Source organism: Vicugna pacos, chromosome 7, assembly GCF_048564905.1.
Source record: "Vicugna pacos chromosome 7, VicPac4, whole genome shotgun sequence".
In the NCBI taxonomy this organism is placed as follows: Eukaryota; Metazoa; Chordata; class Mammalia; order Artiodactyla; family Camelidae; genus Vicugna; species Vicugna pacos.
In genome coordinates, this window is record NC_132993.1 from 65,907,842 (window position 1) to 65,932,327 (window position 24,486).

The window sequence follows — 24,486 nt, forward strand, 5'->3', positions numbered from 1 at the left end:
AAACACCAGGGCACAGGGATAAATGCCTAGAAGCCTAGACCAGCTGGGGTTTTCTCAGCCCTTCAGAGCAGCCACTCTGACTCCTTGAGGAAAGGGGTCCTTTTCAGCCACTCCAAGCCTCCGTCTGCCTGGGATGCTCAGATCCCAAGGAGTCTGGGGGAAAGCCTTAGAAACCAGGCTGATCGGAGATCTGCGGTAACATCTGCAGCGACAGCGGCAGGAGCAATACAGGAATTTCTGGTTCTTCCAGCTGCCCGGGATTCCCAGCTTGATCTCTTTCTTCCAGGAAACGCTGTCTTCACTTCTCCTCTTGCGCAATCTAGCCGGCCCTCCCTCGGCCCTCGGGCTTCTTATACGGGCGAGAGTGGCGAGCGGCAGCCCAGAGCTGGAGCGCCGCGCAGCGTCGCCCTCCCGCCCGGCCCCCTCCCTCGGCGCGCCCGGCAGCAGCCGCGCTGGACCACCGCCGCCTCCGAGGCGCCTCTCCCGCAGGTGGGTCACGTTGCTGCCGGCTGTCGCCTTGCACCTCTCGCCACGCGGCTGCCCTCCCTTAGCTTCAGCTCACTCGAGCCCCAGCTCACGGGACCCCGCTCCGCAAACCTGCTCGCCCTGGGAAGAAGGGTGCCAGGCCACCCAAGGGTGTGGCGCGTTAGTTTAGCAATTCAGCAAACGTCTTGCTTACTGGAGTTATCGCTCCTCGCTTCCCCAGGGTACAGAGGAGCCCGAAGGAGGAAGTCTTAGGGGTTTGGATCCTTCCCTCTTTATCTCAACTTTTGGATAAAGATAATCTCAGATATGAATCCGCTACTTGACCAAGAGCTGAAAATTTCTCCTGAGCTATGCAACCGCTTCCATCCTTGATCTGGATTGTCCTTCAGCAGTTAAGCGATTGATCGCTTTTCCTGAGAAATCTTGTTTGGGATGTAATTTATTGTGAAGATTAAATAAAGCCTTGGTTCCCTGTTTGTCCACAGGCAGGTAGAAGGTAGTTTTTCCTCCAGATAGTAATTTAGGAACTTTCTTTAAAAGATGACTGATGTAAAGGAAAAATGAATTGGACGGAGAATAGGTGAGGGGGTGGATTGGTTCTAAGTAGAAGCTCAACACCTCAGCCTCAGTTCCCATACATGTAAAATTGAAGGCTTTTGGACCAGAGCAGCCACAAAGTCCAACTCTTAACATGGTGCAAAATCCACGACTAAAAATGCTTGCAGGTATGAAATACATTAAAAGTCTCATCAGTGCTGTTAAGTGTAACGAACTAATGTTCTTCATTAGGCAGGGTTCACTTTTATAGGGAAACTAGCCAGTTGTGGAGAGGCTTCTCCCACTCGAGTATCTTGACTTCCACCACATTTATCATTCAGAGAATACTCTCAGCTTTCAAAATCAATTCTTCAGCCTTGCCATGTGAGAATGTCCTATTCTCTATAAATGGCAGTCATATAAATGTCACTCACATGAAAGAATGCTTTTTTCTGATACAGTAGGTGTAATTTTAAAAATGGCACATTTATTTGAAGCAGTAACTTTTTTGAGATATGGCCTTTTGCGAGACCTCGAGTTTTTCAGAATGCTGTGATTTAGCACGGTATGAAATTCCACCTGCCTGTATTCCATGTGCATGGCAAACACTGTCCACCCAGAAAACAAGATGAAGCACTCCCTCTTTATCAGGCTTTGAGGTTGTAAAGCAAATGGACTGTGTATGTAGAGAAATTGGGGCATAGCACTTTCTCCATTCGGCAACAGTTCTGGATCTTTCTGCCCAAGTTCACAAACCAACTTGAGGTTTGGAAACCAGCGTGTTCAAGGCCTAACCCCTAACGTGAGAATGAGTTGCAGATCTCTGCCTTGCTTAGGCTTACTGATTGTTGTTAGAAGTAACCAAATAAATTTTATAAGCCTTTTCATAAACTGAAAAACCTGGGCCCTGAGCCGTGTTCTGAACAGTTTTAAGAAATATATAGTCATTTGTCTTAGAATTTCAAAATTGAAGAAACCCTAAGCAGTCATTCTACATTTCCTTGTCTCCTGAAGGACCACCCCACATCACTCTGTCGCTGTTAATGGCATTATTAACAGGATATAGATTCTCTTTTCGAAGTCCCCTGAGTAGTTTATTTTGAAGTCACCCTCAAAACACATCCCAGTGTTTCATGATCCTCACCATCCAGTTCTCTCTATAAGTCATTTGGATTGTTTATCAACTGCTATTTAAAAATGATTTCCTTTGAAAATCTTAAGAAGGTTAATAAGCCACTAGCAAAAACATAAAAAATACAATCACCTTTCAAACTTGAAAACTTGCTAGGGCACCATTTAGTTGGTCTCCTCTAGGTTGCCCTCTGAAGAGGAGGTCATTTGTTAAGCGTCTGCAACTACATCTATACTTCCTACTGTAAGAATCTAGGACAGGCTGCAAATAGTGGTGTTTTCTATGCGGGATGTTTTTGTGGGGGAGTTACAGTTAGGCCAGAAGGAACAGAAGTAAGGTTTACACAGACAAGGCCTCTGAAGTTACCTGTTTGATTCTGTTCTTCATGCATCCAAAGAGAATAGGTCATTAGTTAACTATAAAGACTTCGTGAGCAGTTCCATATGATGTGTTAAACCTAGTTACAATATTTTGAATGACTTTTAGGACATTTCCAAAATAATTTGAATTAACAATTGTTCTTTTGTTGAGAAGAAGTCAGATGGGCAAAGAATAAAGCTAAGTAAATAACTAAAGCATAATTAATGCTTAAAACAATGCATGGTAAGAAAACATACTTGGCCTACATACATAAACAATTTGTTCTTCCAAAATCATTATGGAGAAAAGAACAAAGAATGCTCACACTTTTTGAAGATCATCTTTCAGAAATACATCATTGCAAAAAGAAGGCAATGCTCTACTAAAAGAGGTATTTCCACTCTAATGAACCAGGCAGGACGTGGACATCCTACTCTAAATGCTTCTCCACAATGTTCTAGAAGAGTTTAGTCTGCCATGTATAGAGAAGTCTTACCATATCGAATTTTGATGGTTGCATATTTCTGAAAAGTTATTTTGACAGAAATCCGTTTCTTTTAAATGGAGATTACATGATCAATCTTAATGTTAGGATGAAGTAAATTTCACTATTCATTTTACAAGGAAGGGAAATATGTACAAAGGGTAATTTCGTAAAGTCAGGAACTAAAAATTCTGAATAAAAAGAAAGCTAAGAGGTAACGTAGTATAACTATATAGCACACCTCTAAGAGGGGGGTTTAGACACAAACTAGATCATCTCTTTTGCATCGTCTCCAAATACTGAAGGAAAGAAATGGCATCAAGCACAGAGCCAAGTGTCCCAATCAGGTTTCAGTGGTGATGGCTTAAACACTAAGAAGCATGGGGAGAGGAGAGTTGGCTAAAGGTCGACAAAGATCAGGCATCTTTCACCTACGCTTCTCATTTTACAGGGTGTGGAGACACCTCTGAGCCCAAGGTAAACAGTAGCTGAAGCAATTTATGCACAGACTGGTAAACTTTCTTGCTCTGCTTCCCAGACAGATCACTGTCCCTTCTCTATACATTCCCCTACTCAAGGCCATGGCAACTGATTATGTGTCTACATCCTCCTCAAGACTGAAGCCCCGTTAGGACCAAGACAGTCTAGTTTATCACTTTATGCCTCTGGTATAGCACAGTGCCTGGCACAGAGAGGCTGTGCAATGAATCTGCCAAAAACATGAAATCTTACTGAGACATTGTTAATATCACTAATTTTATGTTTGAAAGATGCTGACCATTATGGGTGTGGTAGGTTGTAAACATGGATGCCCCTCGCGCTGTATTAGATATACCAGGGTCGGAGAGTCCAGATTTCAACTACCTGCCATTTGGGAAGAAGCATGAGATTGCTTAGTACTGATCAGTAGAGATAAAGTAAGCAGTGGAAATTATTCTATTTTTTAAAAGAAAAAAGAAATTGGTATTTCTTCTCACTAACTTTAATTTCACTAACCTTATTATGTTGCTATACTGGGTAAGGTTCACAATAAATTTATAACTATATTTATAATATTTTAACTAAATTTATAATACTTTGGATTTTAATTCATTTTAAAGAGTGACATAATACAATTAAGGCATTTAACTGAAGTCATGGAAGTTGGCATATTGAATTTTTAAAGATTTTAATTAGTTTAACTAAAGTAAAATGCTTTAGTCCTTCTTTAATACCTGAAGGCATGGCATAAGATATGAAACCTACCAAACAGTTCAAAAGAACTAAGTTATATCAAAGTCATTTTTTTATGGAGGTACTGAGGATTGAACCCAGAACCTTGTGCATGCTAAGCATGCGCTCCACCACTGAGCTGTACCCTCCCCCGAAAATCATTCTTCTATTAGAAATTATCATACTTCTAGTTATTTCTTCTCCAGCGCCCAAGTATTAAAATGATTTCTTCATCCTATTCAATTGCCCTTACATTGGTGGTATGGGAAATGGGAAGAGGTTGAAGAGAAAGCAATTAGCAAGTTGGCCAATGGTTCATTGCAGTTAAGCATGAAAGTGTAACACTGGTTAGCCTAGACTGAGATCCTGAACTGTGCTTTTTTTTTCTGATGCATGTCTGGAAAATTGGAAGATACATGTTCAGGGATGATGGTACACAAAGAGGTCTCTGTATCTTATCTCCCTGAGGGAAGTAAGGGTCTAGTGGTATCAGACTTACAGCCAAAATCATGTTAACTCCATGTGAGGGGAGGAGAGGGTCTGGGACCTCTGTTAGGGTAGAGGGAGCCACATGGATTCTGTTTTCACTAAGAACCTAGGAGTCTTCTGAGAAGTGGGGGGCATGGGGTGTCCTAGGGAAAGAGATTTTTAGGTCTAAAATACAGTCAGGATTGGAAAAGGATATTATCCTGTCAGTCCAATTATTTTCCCATTTCCGTGGTCACAGAGTCTTGGAGGAAGGGCATGACAGACAGAGAAAGCCAGTGCTGTGCCGATAAATGGCTCTCTATGGAAAAAAAAAAAAAAGTCCTGATTTGTAGAATTTGCTGATTTCCATGGTGTGAAAATCCACCGTGGCTGATTTCAAGCTTTTAGCCGGCAAGCTGGTTCCAGCCACACCATGAAAAAAAGCTGAGATTAAAAAGCTAGGAATTAAAAAGGAGGAGCTGTTTCACTAAAATATATTTATCAACCAGCACTGCTGTCAGACTTGTATATCAGAGTACAACACAGGAAGGGAGAAGGAGTTTCAAGAGCACTTTCTCTCCCGGGGTGAGAACTGGAGCGGCTACAAGGCCAGATCACGCCCGCAGTGTGAGCTGATTGGGTCCTGGCAAACAGTAGAGGTACTCTGGCCATTGGGAGTTCTTGCCTACAGAGCCAAATTAGAAATGGAAGACAGTGGTACCCAAGAGAAGATGAAGGAGACTATATGAAGGACATCTGAAACACCCCTAGGAGATTTCTGAAAATGGTACTCTGGTGAAGGAGATAACTTTGAAGCAAATTGGAGTTACACCATCAGCCAGGATTTGGAGGGGAACAGGATCAGATCCACAGCAAAACCTCACTACCTTTCAACTGATTTGGCAGTTATCAATATTGAGATAATTCCCAGTGGCCTCAAGGTGAAGATAAATTACAATTCATAGGCAATGCATTTAAACAAAGTTAAAACTGAAATGATCAAACCCCTTCAGAAATATCCCTGACTACAGTATTTCTAGAAAAGTGAAACCCACTAATTGACACTAAATATTAAGCAGATTTTTGCGATCACCAAATTCCCCAATAAGCAAACGCTCACGTAGGGTGTACGAACCAAATGCCACCCAGTCAGTGAGACAAAGTTGTTTTTCTCAATCCAGGTCCTGATCCTGATGCTAAATCTTTGGTGGATGACAGATTGGTAAGAAGTAGTTTAAGATTGAGAATGTAAACAGAGGTTAAGGTAAATTAACTCAGACATGACTGAATCCCTGATCTTGCTGTCATAAGCCCCGGGCTTTAATCAAATGAACTAACCAGCCTAGAGAGGCGATTATTAACCTACACGATGAAATTCTTGGCCAGGGAATCATAAAATAATCTTCATTTATCTTGACAGATGCAGCTGAGATCTAAATGTGAAAACATCTGTTTAAAAGATTTTTAATTGAATCAAAATTTCACCGAAGAACTGATATTAAAAATTAATACATTTTATCCTAAAGTATAATTAAAATAAATAATACAGATCTGCATTACCACAGTCTCCTGGTAATTCACTGGGTGGTAGTGAAATGTTACTGACAGATTCATTTTAATGCATCATGTCATAGCTAGTTTTAGTTATTCGCAATTCATGTGGAAATATATATCCCCATAGAACATTAATGGAAAGGTTATATTCAGTTATGCTCTTGTGACTTGATCAAACTGTACACGCTAAGATTAGTTTCCTTTTATGTTATTCTATTGGTTAGCATGAAAACTAATCATCAGTAAATTAGGTTGCTATGAAATATGTAACATTTTCTCCCCAAACAATTCAAATAATTAACCAGTTTTTCAGCAACCAACCTGCCGTGGTTTCTTTACTTAGATTGGGAGCTTTAAATGATAGATTCATGTTAGTCTATGGCTGTTACTAACAGAGCTACTTCTAACTACAAGGCTAAAATAAGTAGTGTACTATTGTGTTTTCAAACAACATATATAGACTGAAGATTAAACTGTCAAAAAATTATAATAATCCATTGATTATGGGCACATTAAATTTTTTTATAAACTGGAAGTTGTCTTTTTAAACCAAGGACTTCTGATTTTGCTACAATAATATATACCTGTCAATAAAATTGCTTAAATGTGAGTATGCTTGCTTTCCCTAAAGAGCCTTGACTTCGCTAAATACAGAAATAGCTCGGTGAATAAATTGGATGGGTTCATGTATCATTGTAAGGGTTTAAAATTTTCTTTACTATTTTTTGCTTTCCAGTTGTCCCTGAGATATATTAAAACAAATGTTCTGAATCACAGGAAGGCTGGCCTAGTTGCAGAACTCCCTCCTGCCCCTGTGCCTTGTGATGAAAGGAAATACTTGGTTGATGGGCTTCAGCTCATTACAAATATGTTGTCAAGTCATCTAGGGTTTTCAGGTTGAAATTCAGAAGGAATAATAAAACAGAAGGATGGACTAAAAGAAAAAATACGCTGTTTACAGGCATCAAGTTAAAATGAAAAATCCTGTCACATCTTACAGAGTTTAAAAGTGTTATTTGTATTCTAACTCCCTTGGAGGTGGCAAGCCAGATCCCTAGATCTGTGGGCTACAACACTGATGGAGGGGAGAGGGGTGTCCAGAGGGTTTACTGTGGGAGGAATTCAAGATCCTCTGTGAAACATCGCTTCAGAATTCAAAGCTGAATTCTCAAATAGGGAAAGGGGCAGAATGTCTTCAATAATGGTTTCATCAGACTGGTACGCGACATATTGTTCGGCCCTGTGTGAGAGTTGCTATAGAGGAGTTACTGGAGTAGATTTGTGGGTAGATTTGATCAAAGTATAACTTGTGGCTCATGGAAGACAGCTCCTCAAAGTTTCCTTGAGTTACAGAGCAAAGCCTACCAAGTCTTGAGTCTGGCATCCCTTGTGGGGTCTGCACACTTTTTTGCCTCCAGTTTTCATAAAAATAGGAATTCTAGGCTCTCAGACCCAGCCAGTGATTACTTACAGGAAGAAATTATAACATAAGGGAAATGTTTCTGCAATCCCTTTACAAGTTCATGAACACCCTCTTCTCCGTCTGCCTTTCCCCATCCCCACCTTCCCTCTCCAAAAAAGATAACCTTATCTTTTCCCATTTCCAGTGGTTCTCAGCCCTGGATGCTCTTTAGAACTGACTGGTTTGGTTTGAGTTTTTAAAAACATAGGTGTCTGGGCTCTACCTCAGAACAACTGATTGAGAATCTTAGGAGTTGGTGCCCTAACATGTAATAGCTTTGATTTTTTAAGTATTTTTTGTAATGCAATTTTTGTAATGCTTTTCCTACATTTCCAAGCAAGACATCCAGATAGGAAATGAAGAAGTCCATACCATGGACGCAACACTAAAAAGGGACAAACTATTGATACATGCAGCAACTTGGGTGGATCTCAAGGGCATTAGGCTAAGTGAAAAAAAGCCAATATGAGAAGGTTACACTTTGTGTGATTTCATTTATGTAATTTTCTCAAGATGATGACATTATAGAGTTAGAGAACAGAGTAACGATTTCCAGGAGGGAAGCAGAGGGGGGTGAGTATGACTGTAAAGGGGTAATGCTGGAACTGTTCTGCATCCAGACGGCAGGAGGAGACACGTGAATCTATACAGGGAGTAAAAGGACACAGAACTATATACACCCAATGTACTAACGTCAGTTTCCTGGTTTTGATACTGTACATAGTGATGTAAAATGTAGACATTGGAGGAAATGGTAAAGGATACATAGAGACCGCCTATATTACCTTTAAACTTCCTGTAATGCTGTAATTGTTTCAAATAAAAAGCTCTTTGCTAATAACATTGATTTGTTAAGCATAAGCATTTAAGATAGAAGGTTTTGTACCCTGTTTTGACATTTCCATGTTTTTAATATGCTAGAATTCTCTAAATCTAGAAATGGTCTGAGCCTCTCTGACCTCTGACCTCCGGGAGGCGAGAGGGTAAAAAAGCACAGGCCAGACTGGCCCTAACACCCTCAAGGGCTGCCTAGTTGGGAACATCCAGAGGAATGTTGTCTCGGGTTCCCAAAGCACGAGGTGGGAACTGCAGATAGAGGGAGGTGATGGGCAAGACCCACATGACCCACACCATTCTCCCCTCACCACTCACACACACACACACACTCTTCAGTGGTGGCTGTTACTGTGGCCCTTGTAGTTGTCTCTGCCACCTTTGCATCTGCGTCATTGGTTACCAATCTCTAATCTATATAAACACTACCGTGGGATCACTTCACCTGTCCTTGGCCACCCTCTCCAGAAGCCTCCCTGAGAGATGCTTCCATAGGAGGCAAAACCAGTCCTGGAGATTTTCCAAACCAGGAGATATTCTTGTTTTGCTTCCTGTTACACAAAGAGGTTTGTAAAGCTCTGAAGGAAGGAGAGGAGGCCCCTGTGCTGTATTTTAACTATCTTAACTCATCTTTCCCTTAATAACTCCACTTCCTATTTACCACCTTTATTTTCTTTATTCCTTCCATCCTACATCCTTGAATAAAATAGGGCTAGGAAAGGTGGTGGGGTTTTTTAGTCTTTGAACGAGAGACCTTACTACCTCTATAAATCTGTGTTTACACATGGGAGCTATTTTGAGTTACAAATAGTCTGTAATGGGTGTAACTTCCTTCTTTACCTAGTACTTTCTGTAAAATACACCCCCAACTAGATCTCCCTTGTGGTTTAGAATATGCATGCCTCTTATTTTTATGAACTCCTATTATTAGGATATTCTTTCCAAGAGTTCAGAATCAAATTCTCCCAAAGAATTACCAACTTTTTATTTTCTACATGTAATTTAATCATTCCAGTTATGATAAACTAGATCTGATCATTTTTCTTTTAGCATAAAAACAAATTAATAATCAAAATATTGCATTATCCTGGGTTGATTATGCCAACTGAGCTTGTGCCAAAGGTTTGTGTGCAGACAGTTTATTATGGAAGTGATTCCAAGGAGGAGAATGAGGAACAAAGGCCTTAAACTAGGGAATGTAAGAAAGGCAAACCAAGAATCAGTTAAGTTGGCCACTGTTACAGATGAGTGGTGCCCTATTCCTCCGGACTTTCAGAGGAGCCTTTTGAAATGTGTCAGAACTCTGTTCCAGAAGACAAAAGTGGAAGCATTTATCTATGGAGTCCTGTCCCCGCTGGTCTAGGATGAGGCCATGGGTTGTACAAGTCTGAGTGCCAAAGAGGCTCAGGTGTCAGAGAAGCCCAGGACAAGAATCAAGAGATAAAAGACAGAACACCAGAGCGAGCCTCCATTAGGCAGTGGAAGTCGAGTGGAGCTCAGTTATTGCCCAAGGACTGGAAGTAGAACCAAGGGGATTTGAAGAGGAACTCGAGAAGTGGGCAACACAATTATCAAATCTTAGAACTCCTATAACTTGATACGGAGAAACTAACCACTCAATGGAATAACTCTGTTTCTTTTTAGTAAGTCCATCAGTGGTATTTTAATATCTCCTTACTGTTTTCGTATCTTCAATTTGCCCAGGGATATCTCTGAAGGTTTAAGAATGACAATACATTTTAATGGTTGGGGCAACAGCCCAAGGGTATTATATTGGATTGCCAAGCTGCATTTTAAGAAGGAAATATTAAAATAAAATGTTAAAGAATTACAAGTGAGAGAAATTCACACCTGAGCTGTTTTTACATCTGTGTTTTGATAAATTCATATGCTCTGAAGCCATTTCATATGAGGTTTTATTTATAAGAATTGGGGAAAGCAGACACTTGTTAGGAATAATTGAATGCTATTTCAGACAAATTTTATATATTTCCAATAACCACAGTTTTAGAAGCATAATTAATCCCTAACTTATATAATTTATATAAAGACCACATTAATTAGATTATTACTAGATTGATTACTTAGATAAGTATAGCATATTAAATACTCTATTAATAATAGCCAGTTCACTGAGTACTGTCTCAAGAACTGTTTAAAGATACATTAATTCATCTGATCCTCACAATGTCTCTAGAGTAGGTATTATCAATTTCTCATTTTAAAGATGATGAAACTTAGACACAGAATTTGAGTAGCTTATCCAAGGTCACACAGCTAGTAAGAAATGGAGGAAAAAACATTGGTGTAGTGTAGACAATATCTTCATTTTGAAAAAACAAAGTTGTAAACAACAAGGTCCTACTGCACAGCACAGGGAACTATATTCAATAGCTTGTAATAACCTCTAATGAAAATTAATATGAAAAAGAATATATATGTATAACTGGATCACTGTGTTGTACAGCAGAAACTAACACAACATTGTAAGTATAAAAAATAATAAATAAATAAATAAATATTTTTAAGGAAAAAAAAGCTTATGGCAGGTTAGAATAAATGAATGCAGGGGCCACATGGTCAAAGCAGAGTCTGGCCTCACCTTCTGGTTGCAGTGATTAAGATGATCCAAGCAAGAATATGTCAGTAAAGACATCACCCATCTCACTGCAGGACACTGGCCACTTTTTCAAATCTGTGTTTTGTGCAAATGTTCATCCCAATATAAGAGAGAGAAAATAACATATTGGGATACAGAACAAAGAGAAAGTGAGGGAACAGCCAGGCACACTGGAATCCTTTCAACACACAAACCAGTTTCACAAAATAGAATCATTAAGGCACCATTCAGCAGTTTGAGGGTTCGAGTGATAACAACTAGTTGTTAACTGGTTAACAACCAACCAATATACTATAAATTGCTACACTAGCATTTGTAGATGCTAAGAATTTTCCAAAGGCATAGCTGTGTTTCCATGTGATAGACTCTGATCATCTCCAGGTACTTTTCTGTATACGGTCATGTCCTTCTCAGATAAACTTCAGGATAACAGTCACCAACTAGTTTATAAAATGATTCAGTTGTTGTGCTTAATTCAATTATTCAAAGAGTTTCTGTGGAAGTACAGAAAAGTCTTGTATTTCTTGTCCCTTTTCTTCATGACATCTGATTTAGCTACAAAGCTCTGAATGGTCTGCTGTGACATAGGTACACACCTTTGGATAATTGCAGATAAGAATACAGGTGTTTTCCTTAGGCTAAAATGGAAAGGGCAAATTTCTGAAATTCTATTAAAAAGGTGCGAGGTCATATGCTCTACAATCTGCATGAAATTCACCATGCAGGAAGTGAATAGTGATTAGGTCTGGTTGGAAAGTCCACATCAATTTCACTGAGTTTTACTTTAAGCCCATTTGGATGAAAGAAGTAATGTCCGTAAAACATTCCCCCCCCCCCACTTCCCTCCTTCTCCTCACTCCTCCCTGACCCCCAGTGCTCACACTTTAACCACTCAGCTTCCTCCTCATTCTGCTCCTCGCACTGTGCACAGAGCCGAGGAAACCGCGACTTCCGATTCCAACACCCCTCCCTTCGCGTATCACCCAATGAATATTTATCAGAAGTGCCTAGTTCTTCATAATCAGTGCTCTTCTCAGCACTGGGGATGCATCACTGAACACAAGAGACCACCCTCCTCCAAAAAACAAAATATTAACTGAAAGCTTAAACTAAATGCTAAATGTTGGGAAGAGAAAATTTTTTGAGAAAAGTCAACACTGAATGAAGAAACAATATTCTTTAAAAGTAGAGAGAGTATCCCAGATTACTTTACTAGAATCATAAAAACATCAAGAATTTTTACTTGGTTTGTTTTTAATTTAAATTTCAAAACCTTAAAAAGCAACATGGTCACATGGTTTCTAACCATATCTCAGCTTAGTTTTACCTGCATTTCTTTTACTTTGGGTAAGATCAAGAAATCTCTTACTACCTTGAAAAGTCATATTTTGTTAGGATGAACAGTCAACTCAAATCCTTTCCCCCAGTTTTCTAGTGGGAATTTTTGTATTGATTTGTATGAGTTAAAAATATTTTTCCAACTTGATTATCTTCCAACTTCATTTACTGTTGTTTCTGCTTTTGCAGGTATTATTTATTTTTATGTAATCACATTTATCCCTTTATTCTTTAATAGTTTCAAGGATCTGTGATATAGGAAAAGATTATAAAACCCCTCTAAGGTTATAAAAGAATTCTCCATGGCTTTTTCTAGTTCTATTATAGTCCCATTTAAATTTATATACACTTAAATCTTTAATATATTTTAAATTTACCTTGGGGAGGAGTGTGAAGTATAGATTAAACTTTTTCTTCCAATTGGCTATTTAGTTATGATAAATATTAGCTACTAAATAAGCCATCTTCTTCTTATTGACTGGAGAGGCCATCTTTATCATAAGTAAATGTTATGATTTAGGTTCATTTCTGTATTTTTTTACTCTATTCCATTGAACACTTGCTATTTTTGTGACTCTACCATATTATTTATTTTAGCTTTATTGTATCTTAATATTTAATAGAACAAGCCCCTTATTTATTACCATACTTTTCAGAATTTATAGATTAAATCAGAGAAAACTGACACCTTTGTGAAGCTGAGCCTTCTCATCCAGGAACATGTTGTACACTTCCATTTATACAAAAATTCTCTGAGTCTTAAGGGAACTTAAATTTTTTCTTCCTATAGATCTTGTACATAACTTATTATCTTAAGTCTATTCCTAAAAATTATCTCTATTTTGCTGCAGCCATAAACAGGACTCTTTCTTCTATCAAAGCTTCAAACTGGTTTTTTTTTTATATATGAAGACTATTGATAATATTGGTTTCTAGACCAGATGTTGAATTGTTCTTATACGTATGGTAGTTTTTCAGTAGACTGAGTTTTCCAAGACTAGAATTTGATCATCTGCAACCCCTTCTGAATTTCATTTCTCTCTCCAGTCTGGTTGTGTTAGCTAGAATTTCCAAACCATAATAACTGAAGTGGTCATAGCAGATATATATGTGTCTGGTTTATGACTTTTTTAGTAATATTTCTAGTAATTCTCTTCTAAGCATGATACGAGATTTTAGACTGAGAAAGATACTTTGTATGTTAAGGAAATATTGACTTGTTTCTTTTAAAATATGAATCAAGGATAAATGTCAACTAAGAAAATTAAAGATGACTTAAAGAAATGGAAAGATACCCCATGTTCTTGAATTGGAAGAATTAATATTGTTAAAATGGCCGGCCATACTACAGATTTAATGTGATCCCTATCAAACTACCCAGGACATTTTTCACAGAACTAGGACAAGTAACCCTAAAATTTACATGGAATCACAAAAGATCCAGAATTGCCAAAGCAATACTGAAGGAAAAGTATGAAGCTAGAGGAATAACCCTCCCAGACTTCAGGCAATGCTACAGAGCTACAGTAATCAAAACAACATGGAATTGGTACAAAAACAAACATATGGATCAGTGGAACAGAAAATAGAGAGCCCAGAAGTAAACCCACAAACTTTTGGTCAATTAATCTTTGACAAAGGAGGTAGGAATATACAATGGAGAAAAGACAATCTCTTCAGCAAGTAGTGTTGGGAAAACTGGACAGCTGCATATAAATCAATGAAGTTAAAATACTCCCTCACACCATACACAAAAATAAACTCAAAATGGCTTAAAGACTTAAACATAAGACAAGAGACTATAAACCTCTTAGAATAAAACGTAGGCAAAACATTATCTGACATAAATCTTAGCAACGTTCTCCTAAGGTAGTCTACTTAGGCAATAGAAATAAAAGCAAAAATAAACAAATGGGACCTAATTAAACTTGTAAGCTTTTGCACAGCAAAGGAAATCATAGGCAAAGCTAAAAGACAACCTACAGAATGGTAGAAAATATTTGCAAAAGATGAGACTGACAAGGGCTTAATTTCCAGAATATACAAACAGCTCATATAACTTAATAAAAAAACAAACAACCCAATCCAAAAGTGGGCAGAAGATCTAAACAAGCAATTCTCCAAGGAAGACATACAAATGGCCAATAGGCACATAAAAAAATGCTCAGTATCACTAATTATCAGAGGAATGCAAATCAAAACTACAGTGAAGTATCACCTCACACCAGTCAGAATGGCCATCATTCAAAAGTCCACAAATGATAAATGCTGGAGAGGGTGTGGAGAAAAGGGAACCCTCCTACAGTGTTGGTGGGAATGTAGTTTGGTGTAGCCATTAGGGAAAACAGTATGCAGATCCCTCAAAAGACTAAAAATAGACTTATCATATGATCCAGCAATCTCATTCCTGGGCATAAATCCAGAGGGAACCTTAACTCAAAAAGATACATGCACCCCAATGTTCACAGCAGCACTATTTACAACAGCCAAGACATGGAAACAGCCTAAATGTCCATCAACAGATGACTGGATAAAGAAGTGGTGGTGTATTTATACAATGGAATACTACTCAGTCATAAAAAAAATAAAATAATGCCATTTGCAGCAACATGGATGGACCTGGAGACTGTCATTCTAAGTGAAGTAAGCCAGAAAGAGAAAGAAGAATACCATACGATATCACTTATATGTGGAATCTGAGAAAAAGGCAAATGAGCTTATTTTCAAAACAGAAACAGACTCACAGACATAGAAAACAAACTTATGATTACCAGGTAGGGGAAAGAGGTGGGAAGGAATAAATTGGGAGTTTGAGATTTGCAGATAGCAACTACTATATATAAAATAAATAAACAATAAGTTTATACTGTATAGCACAGGGAACTATATTCAATACTTTGTAGTAACCTATGGTGAAAAAGAATATGAAAATGATTATATGTATGTTCATGTATGACTGAAGTATTGTGCTGTATACCTAGAAACTGATGCAACATTGTAAACTGACTAACCTTAAATTATATTTATATATATATGTGTGTGTGTGTGTGTGTGTGTGAAATTTCAACATATGTCCATTTAGCATACATAAATATGGACATTTTTCTCCTTAAATTTCTAATATGGTGAGGTCTATTAATAGATTTTCTAATATTGAATTTATAGAACTAAACTCTACATTCCTGGAATAATCTTATTTGATCAATGTGTACTCTCTCTTAAGCTGTTGGATTCTGTTTGCTACTATTTTATTTGGGATTTTTGTATCACTAAATATAAACGAATTGGTTCATAATTTCCTTATTAGTATATTCTTTGGCAGATTTTGTTCTTGAGAACTTTGGGAAATCTAAGTGTTCAATAAGTGCAATACTGTTGCAATACATGTCTACGGTTTAAGACAATGACCAGTAAATGTCTTGGGTTTTTACTGAATTTCTTTACCCAATAGAAGATTTTGTTAAATAAGACACATATGAGAATATATGAGAGAACTTTTACTCCTATCAAATTTTGTAGGGAATATTCTTGAGATAATTCATTAGAAGATTCGAACAATATCAGTCAATCACAATTTCCTGGATTTAAATTTCATTAATTTTTCCCAGAACATTCGTAATTTGGGGGTATTTGTGTTATTATCTTTCAGTTATGGAGAAAACTTCTACAGATGCACTTCCTCTCACTATGAATTCTTCAGAAAAGCAAGAGACTGTGTGTATTTTTGGAACTGGAGATTTTGGAAGATTGCTGGGACTTAGAATGCTTCAGTGTGGTTATTCTATTGTTTTTGGAAGTCGAAATCCCCAGAGGTCCAGTCTGCTGCCCAGTGGTGCAGAGGTCCTGAGCTATTCAGAAGCAGCCCAGAAATCTGACATTATCATCGTAACAATCCACAGGGAGCATTATGATTTCCTCACAGAACTAACTGAGGTTCTCAAAGGGAAAATATTGGTGGACGTCAGCAACAACCTCAAAATCAATCAGTATCCGGAATCGAATGCAGAGCACCTTGCTCAGTTGGTGCCCGGAGCCCACGTAGTAAAGGCGTTTAACACCATCTCAGCCTGGGCTCTCCAGTCAGGGGCACTGGATGCCAGTCGGCAGGTAAGATTAAACGATAAATTGATGCTCCATCTTTTAAAAATCAATGTTTCAATATACGCTTACCTCAAAGATTCCAAAGTAAAACAGTTCATCTCTGCTAATATGTGCCATGAATCTCTTTCTTGGATTTGACCAAGTAAGGGAATCAACTGCAGTGATTAATTTCCCACTGTCTGCACCTTCAGCTTGTAGTTTAATGGAACCCAATGGTGTCAGTCTCTGGAGGCCTCTTGTCAGTACTAGATGATCACACAGCTAAGCTGTTGATGGATATCCTCTCCAATCCCATTACCTCATAGGAAATGGGTTCCATTTATTCACTGAGATTAAAAGAAATCCTTAAGTGGTGCAGCAGCCATGAGTATGCAAAAGAGATATGGAGAACCAAGTCTTACCATATCAGTGTGTGATATGCCTAAAGCCACTCTCAACTTAAAACCCTGGTAATTAACTGCCCAGCACACATGTGCAAGTCTGAAACATCATCTTGTTAAAGATGTCCATTCTACATCCTTGTTTGGAAAGCAGTTAACTACTATACGGCACTGTCCTACATGGTGCTTATGGAGACTTTCAAAATAATCATTAAAGAAAGAATAAATCCAAAATTATTCTTTTATGGTCGCATTCACTTTTATTTTTGGGAAAGAGTTAGAAATACGACTTTAAAAAAATTTAATATAGAACTAGTAAAACTCAGGTTGGGCCTAACGTGGTTTTAGTGAACCAGAATCTGGGAATACAATGTAAAATAAGTATCAGTCCAACTGTAGCCAGTTGAGCTTTTTCATATGAAAATATTTGCATCTGGATTTGATTTTAAATTCCCTGCTGCCCTAATTTGTTGCTGTAAAATATTTCAGTAATACATCTAGAAATACACATACAGTTACGTGTTTAAGCGACTGCTGGAGAATACTAAAGTATAAGACAATCAATTTCTTAAAAAGTAAGTATTTGAATCATATCGACCCATGTTTATATTGTACTTGCTTACTAGTTAATCTATGCTGGGTTTACAAGAATCTTCTCTTAACTGGTTAAAATTTCTGTCTCCTACGTAACAAAATTAACTCTTTTAACCCAGGTGTTTGTCTGCGGAAATGACAGTAAAGCCAAGCAAAGAGTGATGGACATTGCTCGTGCTCTTGGACTTACTCCACTGGATAAAGGATCTCTCATGGCAGCCAATGAAATTGAAAACTACCCACTGCAATTATTTCCAATGTGGAAGGCCCCCTTCTATTTGTCTGCTGTTCTGTGTGTCTTCTTCTTTTTCTACTGTGTAATAAGAGAAGTAATCTACCCGTATGTTAACGGAAAACAAGATAGCACATTTCGCATGGCTATTTCCATTCCGAATCGTGTCTTTCCCATAACAGCACTGACACTGCTTGCCCTGGTTTACCTCCCTGGTGTTATTGCTGCCATTCTGCAGCTCTACCGAGGTACAAAATACCGCCGATTCCCAGACTGGCTTGACCACTGGATGCTCTGCAGAAAGCAGCTTGGCTTGATAGCTCTGGGATTTGCCTTCCTTCATGTCCTCTACACACTTGTGATTCCTATTCGTTATTATGTACGGTGGACGTCGACAAACAGAACCATTAACCAGGTAAATCTCTACTCATTTGTCTTCTCCTATTTTTAAATCAACAAGGAATCTTGAAACATCATAGTTCATTTTATAGTGAAAGGAAATCACTCTTCTAAGCATCTACGTTTTTTAAAGTAACTACAATGAGACACCTCATGTTTGTTTGGTGGGAGGGGTTGTTGTTTTGTTTTGCTTTGTTTTAATGAATCCAGGTGAGATCTCATACAACTATTGAGAATGAAAGTGAAATTCCCAGGTTCACTGAGGTCCACACCTGTATTACCAGGACCCTCTAGGATACTGACAAACTGGCAGATTTGGGGGCTCAGGAAAACCTAATGACACCTACTTGAATTACTTCAATAAATGGAAACCAATGTGTTTTCAAGCTTCTATTTTTATGTATGCTACTTCCTTTTGGAAGTCAAAACCAACCATCTTACAAGTGAGGGGGTTGTGCAAACATGTGTCATGGGAATGTAAACAAATTCACAAAAGGGTGCTTATAACTCCATTAACGGTTGACTTGTGAGAACTTGTCCTCAATAACTAGAAAACTAAACAATTCTGAGCAAATGTCAAATGCTATTTTCTGCATAGTCAAAGAGTTCAGATAATGTAAAATGATTATAAATCAATAAAAAATGTTAAAAAAAAAAGAATTCAGAGAAAATCAGCTCAGAGAGTCTTAAAGCAGTCCCAGAGGATGGTCTACACATCAGTTCTAGTTTGAAATAATTGGTTTTGATCAATCTTACTGCAGTCTCAAAGTTTATTAGTCAATAACTCATTGATGATGTGCCTGTGGATTTCTCTACACTAATTCCCTCACACATACATGGGAGGTTCTTGGGTGAGAGTCACATTACAGGGACCAGATTTCTCTCAATCTGTGGTGTGCCAGACTTAATGCTATATTGCAACATAAAAAAAAAAATGAAAGAACCCAAACTTCATGTGTGTGAATAATCAGCATACAAAGCAGGAAAACAGAATCCCAATGTCACCGATTGAGAACATCAATTTTTGTTTGGGGAACAAGAAGCCATACGGTAATGAAGGTTTAAGTAAATGTTTACTCTGTTTTAGGATTTATAGGGTCAATTAAAACTCCCTACACAACTCCTGGAGTCAACAATCATAACGTCCCAACAAAATCAATTACTTTTTCTACCAACAAATGTAATATCTAAGTGTATTTTTCTCTACAGTTATTTTCACTGATTATTAAGAAATGTTGTACAATTTGCCTTGAGCAAAGAAACCATGCAGAGATATTTTTTTGTTCGTCCTCTTAAAAACTTTGAGTAGTTTGTAAGAAATGGAATTTTTAAAAGTTGCTTATAATTTTTCTTAGATAACAGCCAAGAAAGAAAATCCATTTAGTACCACTACTGCCTGGCTTAATGATTCATTTATAGCTTTGGGAATCCTTGGATTTTTCCTGTTTGTGCTCTTGGGAATCACTTCCTTGCCATCAGTTAGCAACATGGTCAACTGGAGAGAATTCCGATTTGTCCAGGTAAGGACTTCACGATTTAATCTAATTTATGTTGCAAAATGATTCTGGCTTTACAAATATTCACACTTTTTTCTCTCACAGTCTGCATAAATTTTCATTTTGCTCCATCACTTCCCTAGCAATCTCATAAAAATCACAACTGAAACAAGTTCAAATAAGAAAATGCTAAACTCTGCACTAAAAGGCAGATTCCATCATGATCTGATTTCCTATCAGGGCATCTCTTGCCAAGATTCCTGGCCACTCCCAGAGCCACAGCTAAGAGTATAGAGTGAAAAGCACCAACAACTCTTAGACTCTGTGTGTGGAGAGGTACTAGGTGCAAGGTGAAGAGAAACCCAAAGACAAAATTTCTATTTCTGAAAATCAGCCTTAGAATAGGGACATACTGATACGGGGAGGCATATAACGAAATAACCTTTAAAACTTTCAAAGTAAGATATGCTAGACTGTAATCACACCAAACTCAGTGCTAGTCTGTAAGAGGAACACTTTTACCACACATCAATCATCAGATGCTTCATTAAAGGCAGTTAGTAACTAACCTTATAGACCAGTGGTCTTCAACGTGTGCTCGCTAGGCCAGCAGTGTCAGCATCACCCGGGATCTTGTTAGATACACAGATTCCCCACGTCTCGCCCAGACCTGAAAGAATCAGAAGCTCTCAAGATGTACAGATAGGAAGTACTACATATAAAACAGGTAAACAAAGTTTCTACTGTATAGCACTATACTCAATATCTTATAGTAATCGATAATGAAAAGGAATATGAAAATAAATATACGTATGTATATGTAAGACTGAAACATTATACTGTGCACCAGAAATTGACACAACACTGTAAACTGACTAAATGTTAATTAATTAATTAAAAATAACAGCAAAAAAAGAAACAAGAATAAAACTCTAGAGGTGTAGCCCAGCAGTTTGTTCTAACAAGCCCTTTGGATGATTCTGGTGCATGTTCCTTGTAAACCAGTATAAGAGAACAGACCATGAGTAACTGAAATAAGGTTTGAACTTAATAGAATGATTTAAATTTCAAAAGTCTTACAGTTTTTCCCAGGGACCAAATGCAGTCAACATTGTCTCACGTTTACACCTTTATTCAAGGCATTAAGACAGAAATAAACATTAAGCTTTAGTATTGAGGCCCAAACAAATAAACAAAAGTAAAGTTTGCTAATTGCTCTTTATTGAGATAGAAATCAGCTAGCATCTGCTTTATGTCAGCAACACATATTAACATAGGGCTTCTTGAGGACATACTGTGTCTTATTCACGTCTGGCCTCCAGAAAAGGTGATTCAGGGAAGAGTTTTACCATGGAAGAAGAAGGTACATTATATATTCTAACTCGAAAGAATTTACTCCTGGGAAACTTTCCCACGCAGTCAGGTTAAGATGAAACCATGATGTCATTTGTAAGCAGTCTTTTTTTTTAGACACTGAACATCCTGAAGGAGAGTTAATGTTTTCCAGTACTTAGCCGAGTGTGCAGCATATTACAGGTTCCAAAGGCTGGTGGTTGTCCTTCGTTGGTTTAAAGTGTTTCACGTTAAAATGTAAATAGTGTTAATGGATGTATTTGTGTTTTTCGCTTATAGTCCAAGCTGGGTTATCTGACCCTGATCTTGTGCACAGCACACACCCTCGTGTACGGCGGGAAGCGATTCCTCAGCGCTTCTGTCCTCAGGTGGTATCTTCCTTCAGCCTATGTGATAGCGCTGATCATCCCCTGCACACTGCTGGTGATCAAGTTCATCCTCATTCTGCCATGTATAGACAAGACCCTCACACGGATCCGCCAGGGCTGGGAAAGGAACCCGAAATTCTCGGACTCGGCATTGAATGGAAAGACAGATATTTAAAGCAAAGTTCACTTCACCTGGACTTCTGGACTACGGTGCTGTATGTTTAGAGAATATTGATGGGTGCAGTGAAGAAAGCATTTTTTTCACACCATGAAGTTTGTGAACAAAGAAAGAATTCATGCCTGACTTTGAGAAATGGACACCATTTTATCCTGTAACGAATCAGTGCTGGTCCCTGCCTCTCTGTTTCCCGGAGGCAGCAGGGCTGAGGTCATGATTAGCTTTGTGCTTTCACACGCTAAGAAGCTTCTTTGTTGTAGGCAACATGCATGACCTAATGTCTTGCAAAACCTAGCGGAAGCATATGCAACTTCCTTGTGGAGTGAAAGAGAAAACAGTAAGATGGTGGCCACTGATACCAACTTCATCAGGCAAGTGTGAAGAAGAGGACAAATGAAGGAAGTAACAGGAATAAGATTTTTTTGTTTGTTTTTTGGATGTGCAGGTGACCATAAATATTGCCATGGTGATTCTGTAATTAAGTTAAACCTCTGGTTTTGCTTTTACCGATATGGATGTGTACCATAGGGAACTATTTCATAACACTGCAAAAATACCACAATTGATTGGAAACAACCATGAGTTGTATATTTGACAATTGACACAGTTGTCATAAGACCCTTCCTCTACAAAGAAACAGGTACAGGAAAGATTGAGTTAAAAACGAGGCATATCCACTTGGATTTTCTCAATGTAAAGTAAGCAAAGGATAGATAAAAGCCCTTGTGTGAAAAGTTCAAATAGCCCATACTTTTAGACAGCAAGCTAAATACATTTTGTAAAGTTGCACTATATTGGGTCTGGTATTACTGCGGTATTGTGGTATGCTCTGTAAATAATGCATTCCAAGTTTTGTTCCATATTAATCATCTATGAAATGAACTTCTAGTATAAAAAAGTAGTTTCTGTAATTTGTTATAGTTTGCTATGAATTTAAGCAGTGAAATTAAATGAATAATGAAAGTATAAGTTGGATCAATGCATAGATGACAGAGAATTAGGGAATCTTGGAGCAGAAAGGTGTGAGCAGTACTTATAATATGAGACTTGGTTCTTTCTCAAATCCTTGCTGGAATGCAGGATGGTTCTCTGTTTTTCTGTACCGATGGTGCCTTTTCCAAGGTGACCTTCAGTACCGGTAGCCTTCCTGGCTCATCCACAGACTTGAAAGGAGCCTTACGCAGAATCTTCCCAGGCACCAGAATAACCTAAAGGCTTTGGGTTTGACATTTTTCTGCCTGCTCCACAAGGGCCGTTTCTTTTTTTTTTTTTCACTTTCATTATCATATATTCTATATGACATTACACAAAATGATTAAAATATATTAAAAAATCACCCACAATCCAGGATATTTTTCTATAAAACTTTTTGAAAATAGTTCTATGTATACTGTATACTGAATATTATATCTTTCCTTTTTCACTTATATTTATGGCTTTGTTCTCTTAGTTACATGGTATATGTATTTGATCAGTGGCTGCACAATATTACATCAAATAGGCATTTATTTAACCACTTCCCTAATTAAATATGTAGGTTATATCCATTTTTTTTACTAAAACAAATGACATTTCAGAGGATATCTTAGCACTTGTAACTTTTTCCTATATTTTAAGTAACTTCCTCAGGATACTTACCAAGAATTGGGATTAAAAATGAAAGAACTTTTAATAGCATTTGATATATATTGCCAAATTATTTCTAAAGTCAGTATCATTGGCATTGAATGAGGGTGTTGGTTTCATTATACCCTTACAGATTTGTCTTTTATTTCAAATTTTGGTCATGAGAAGATGCACAGAATACATGGTCCATTAATTTATCCTTCATTTTTCCAAGCAAAGACACAAAAAGTTTGGAAGACTTGGGCAGAGCTGTTGTGTGCGGTGCCAACCCTAGAGCATCAGTGGGAAAGAGAGGGAAATGTCACTAATCATCCTATTTTATGCCAAACAGTCAAGTGTTCTAGGGTTAGAGACTGAAGTTTGGCTAAAGAATTGGTTGATAAAAGATTAAGTGCTATCCAGGCCTTTGGGGCTAATGATCCTCCTTTTTTTGGGGAAAAGGATAATATGTTTTTACTGGGTCACATTTCATCACTAAAAATGGAAAATGCCACATCCAGGTAAAAAAGCTTACTTGGAGCAACAAGGACTCTACTTTTATAACTTAGTAGAAGTGCTCTATTTGGGTGCTTCATAAAGACCATCCATGAAGCCAGACATTCAAGAGCCCCTCCAGTGGTTCTGGCAGAACAGTGCACTGCTGGGCAGGACCCTCAGCCTCATCCCCAAGGGCTCCAAGCTCTACCAGCTGAGCAGAGAAGCCAATTTCCCCCTACACCCCTCTTGGTATTCCTCTCTCCCCAAACCATCAAGCCAATTTGACCTTCCTACCACGGCTGACTCCTCTAGTTTACGCAAGATGGGAAGAATGAGTTTGGAACAGATGGAAATAGGCATGTTGAGTGAACCGTGTTCTTCTCAACAGGTCCAAACTGTTCTTCTAACATTAAAAAGGCAGACTAAACCTTCTCATCGCTGGTGTGTTCCCTGTATTCTAGGAAACCTTTTTTGAAGCTTGTAGACCTTTTCTTTTTGTACATTTTCCCATATTAAGAGATGACTGCTTTTGTAAATGGGTACTCATTAAACGCTGTTATAAAAATATTTTCGAGTTTTGTTTCATTCTGGTTTTGACTCATCAGCATTCTAAAGAAAGTGACTGAAAGGTTCTGAATCACAGTAGTTCCAACACCTGGAACTAAAAATAGTTCCTTTCAGGGATAAGGAAAAGGACAGGCAGTACGGGGACTGAAAAGCACATGAAGGGGTTTGCGACTTCACATAATACATGCCTGAGCTCAGCTGGGCGGTGCTTTCTAACATCTTGCATAT

The 24,486-nt window shown here is 38.1% G+C and overlaps 1 protein-coding gene across 2 annotated transcripts; it reads left to right on the top strand.

Annotated features, from left to right (window-relative positions):
• The first annotated feature begins 382 nt into the window (after positions 1 to 382).
• STEAP4 (STEAP4 metalloreductase) lies at positions 383 to 24,258 on the top strand. 2 transcript variants are annotated; one of them, XM_006211860.4, is made up of 5 exons: positions 383 to 489; positions 16,137 to 16,594; positions 17,682 to 18,209; positions 19,549 to 19,713; positions 21,322 to 24,258. In XM_006211860.4, exons 2-5 carry the CDS (start codon positions 16,139 to 16,141, stop codon positions 21,583 to 21,585), a joined length of 1,413 nt encoding a protein of 470 aa, XP_006211922.1. In that variant the 5' UTR covers positions 383 to 489; positions 16,137 to 16,138; the 3' UTR covers positions 21,586 to 24,258. The 2 variants fall into 2 exon arrangements, with proteins under 2 accessions (XP_006211922.1, XP_072821165.1); XM_072965064.1 differs by lacking the exon at positions 383 to 489 and adding an exon at positions 5,868 to 5,901.
• Positions 24,259 to 24,486: the final 228 nt, after the last annotated feature.

Coding starts and splice junctions, on each gene's coding strand:
- STEAP4 (XM_006211860.4), top strand. CDS start 16,139: ATGGAGAAAACTTCTACAGATGCACTTCCTCTCACTATGAATTCTTCA. Junction 18,210..19,548: donor CAAACAGAACCATTAACCAG/GTAAATCTCTAC, acceptor AATTTTTCTTAG/ATAACAGCCAAGAAAGAAAA. Junction 19,714..21,321: donor GAGAATTCCGATTTGTCCAG/GTAAGGACTTCA, acceptor TTTCGCTTATAG/TCCAAGCTGGGTTATCTGAC.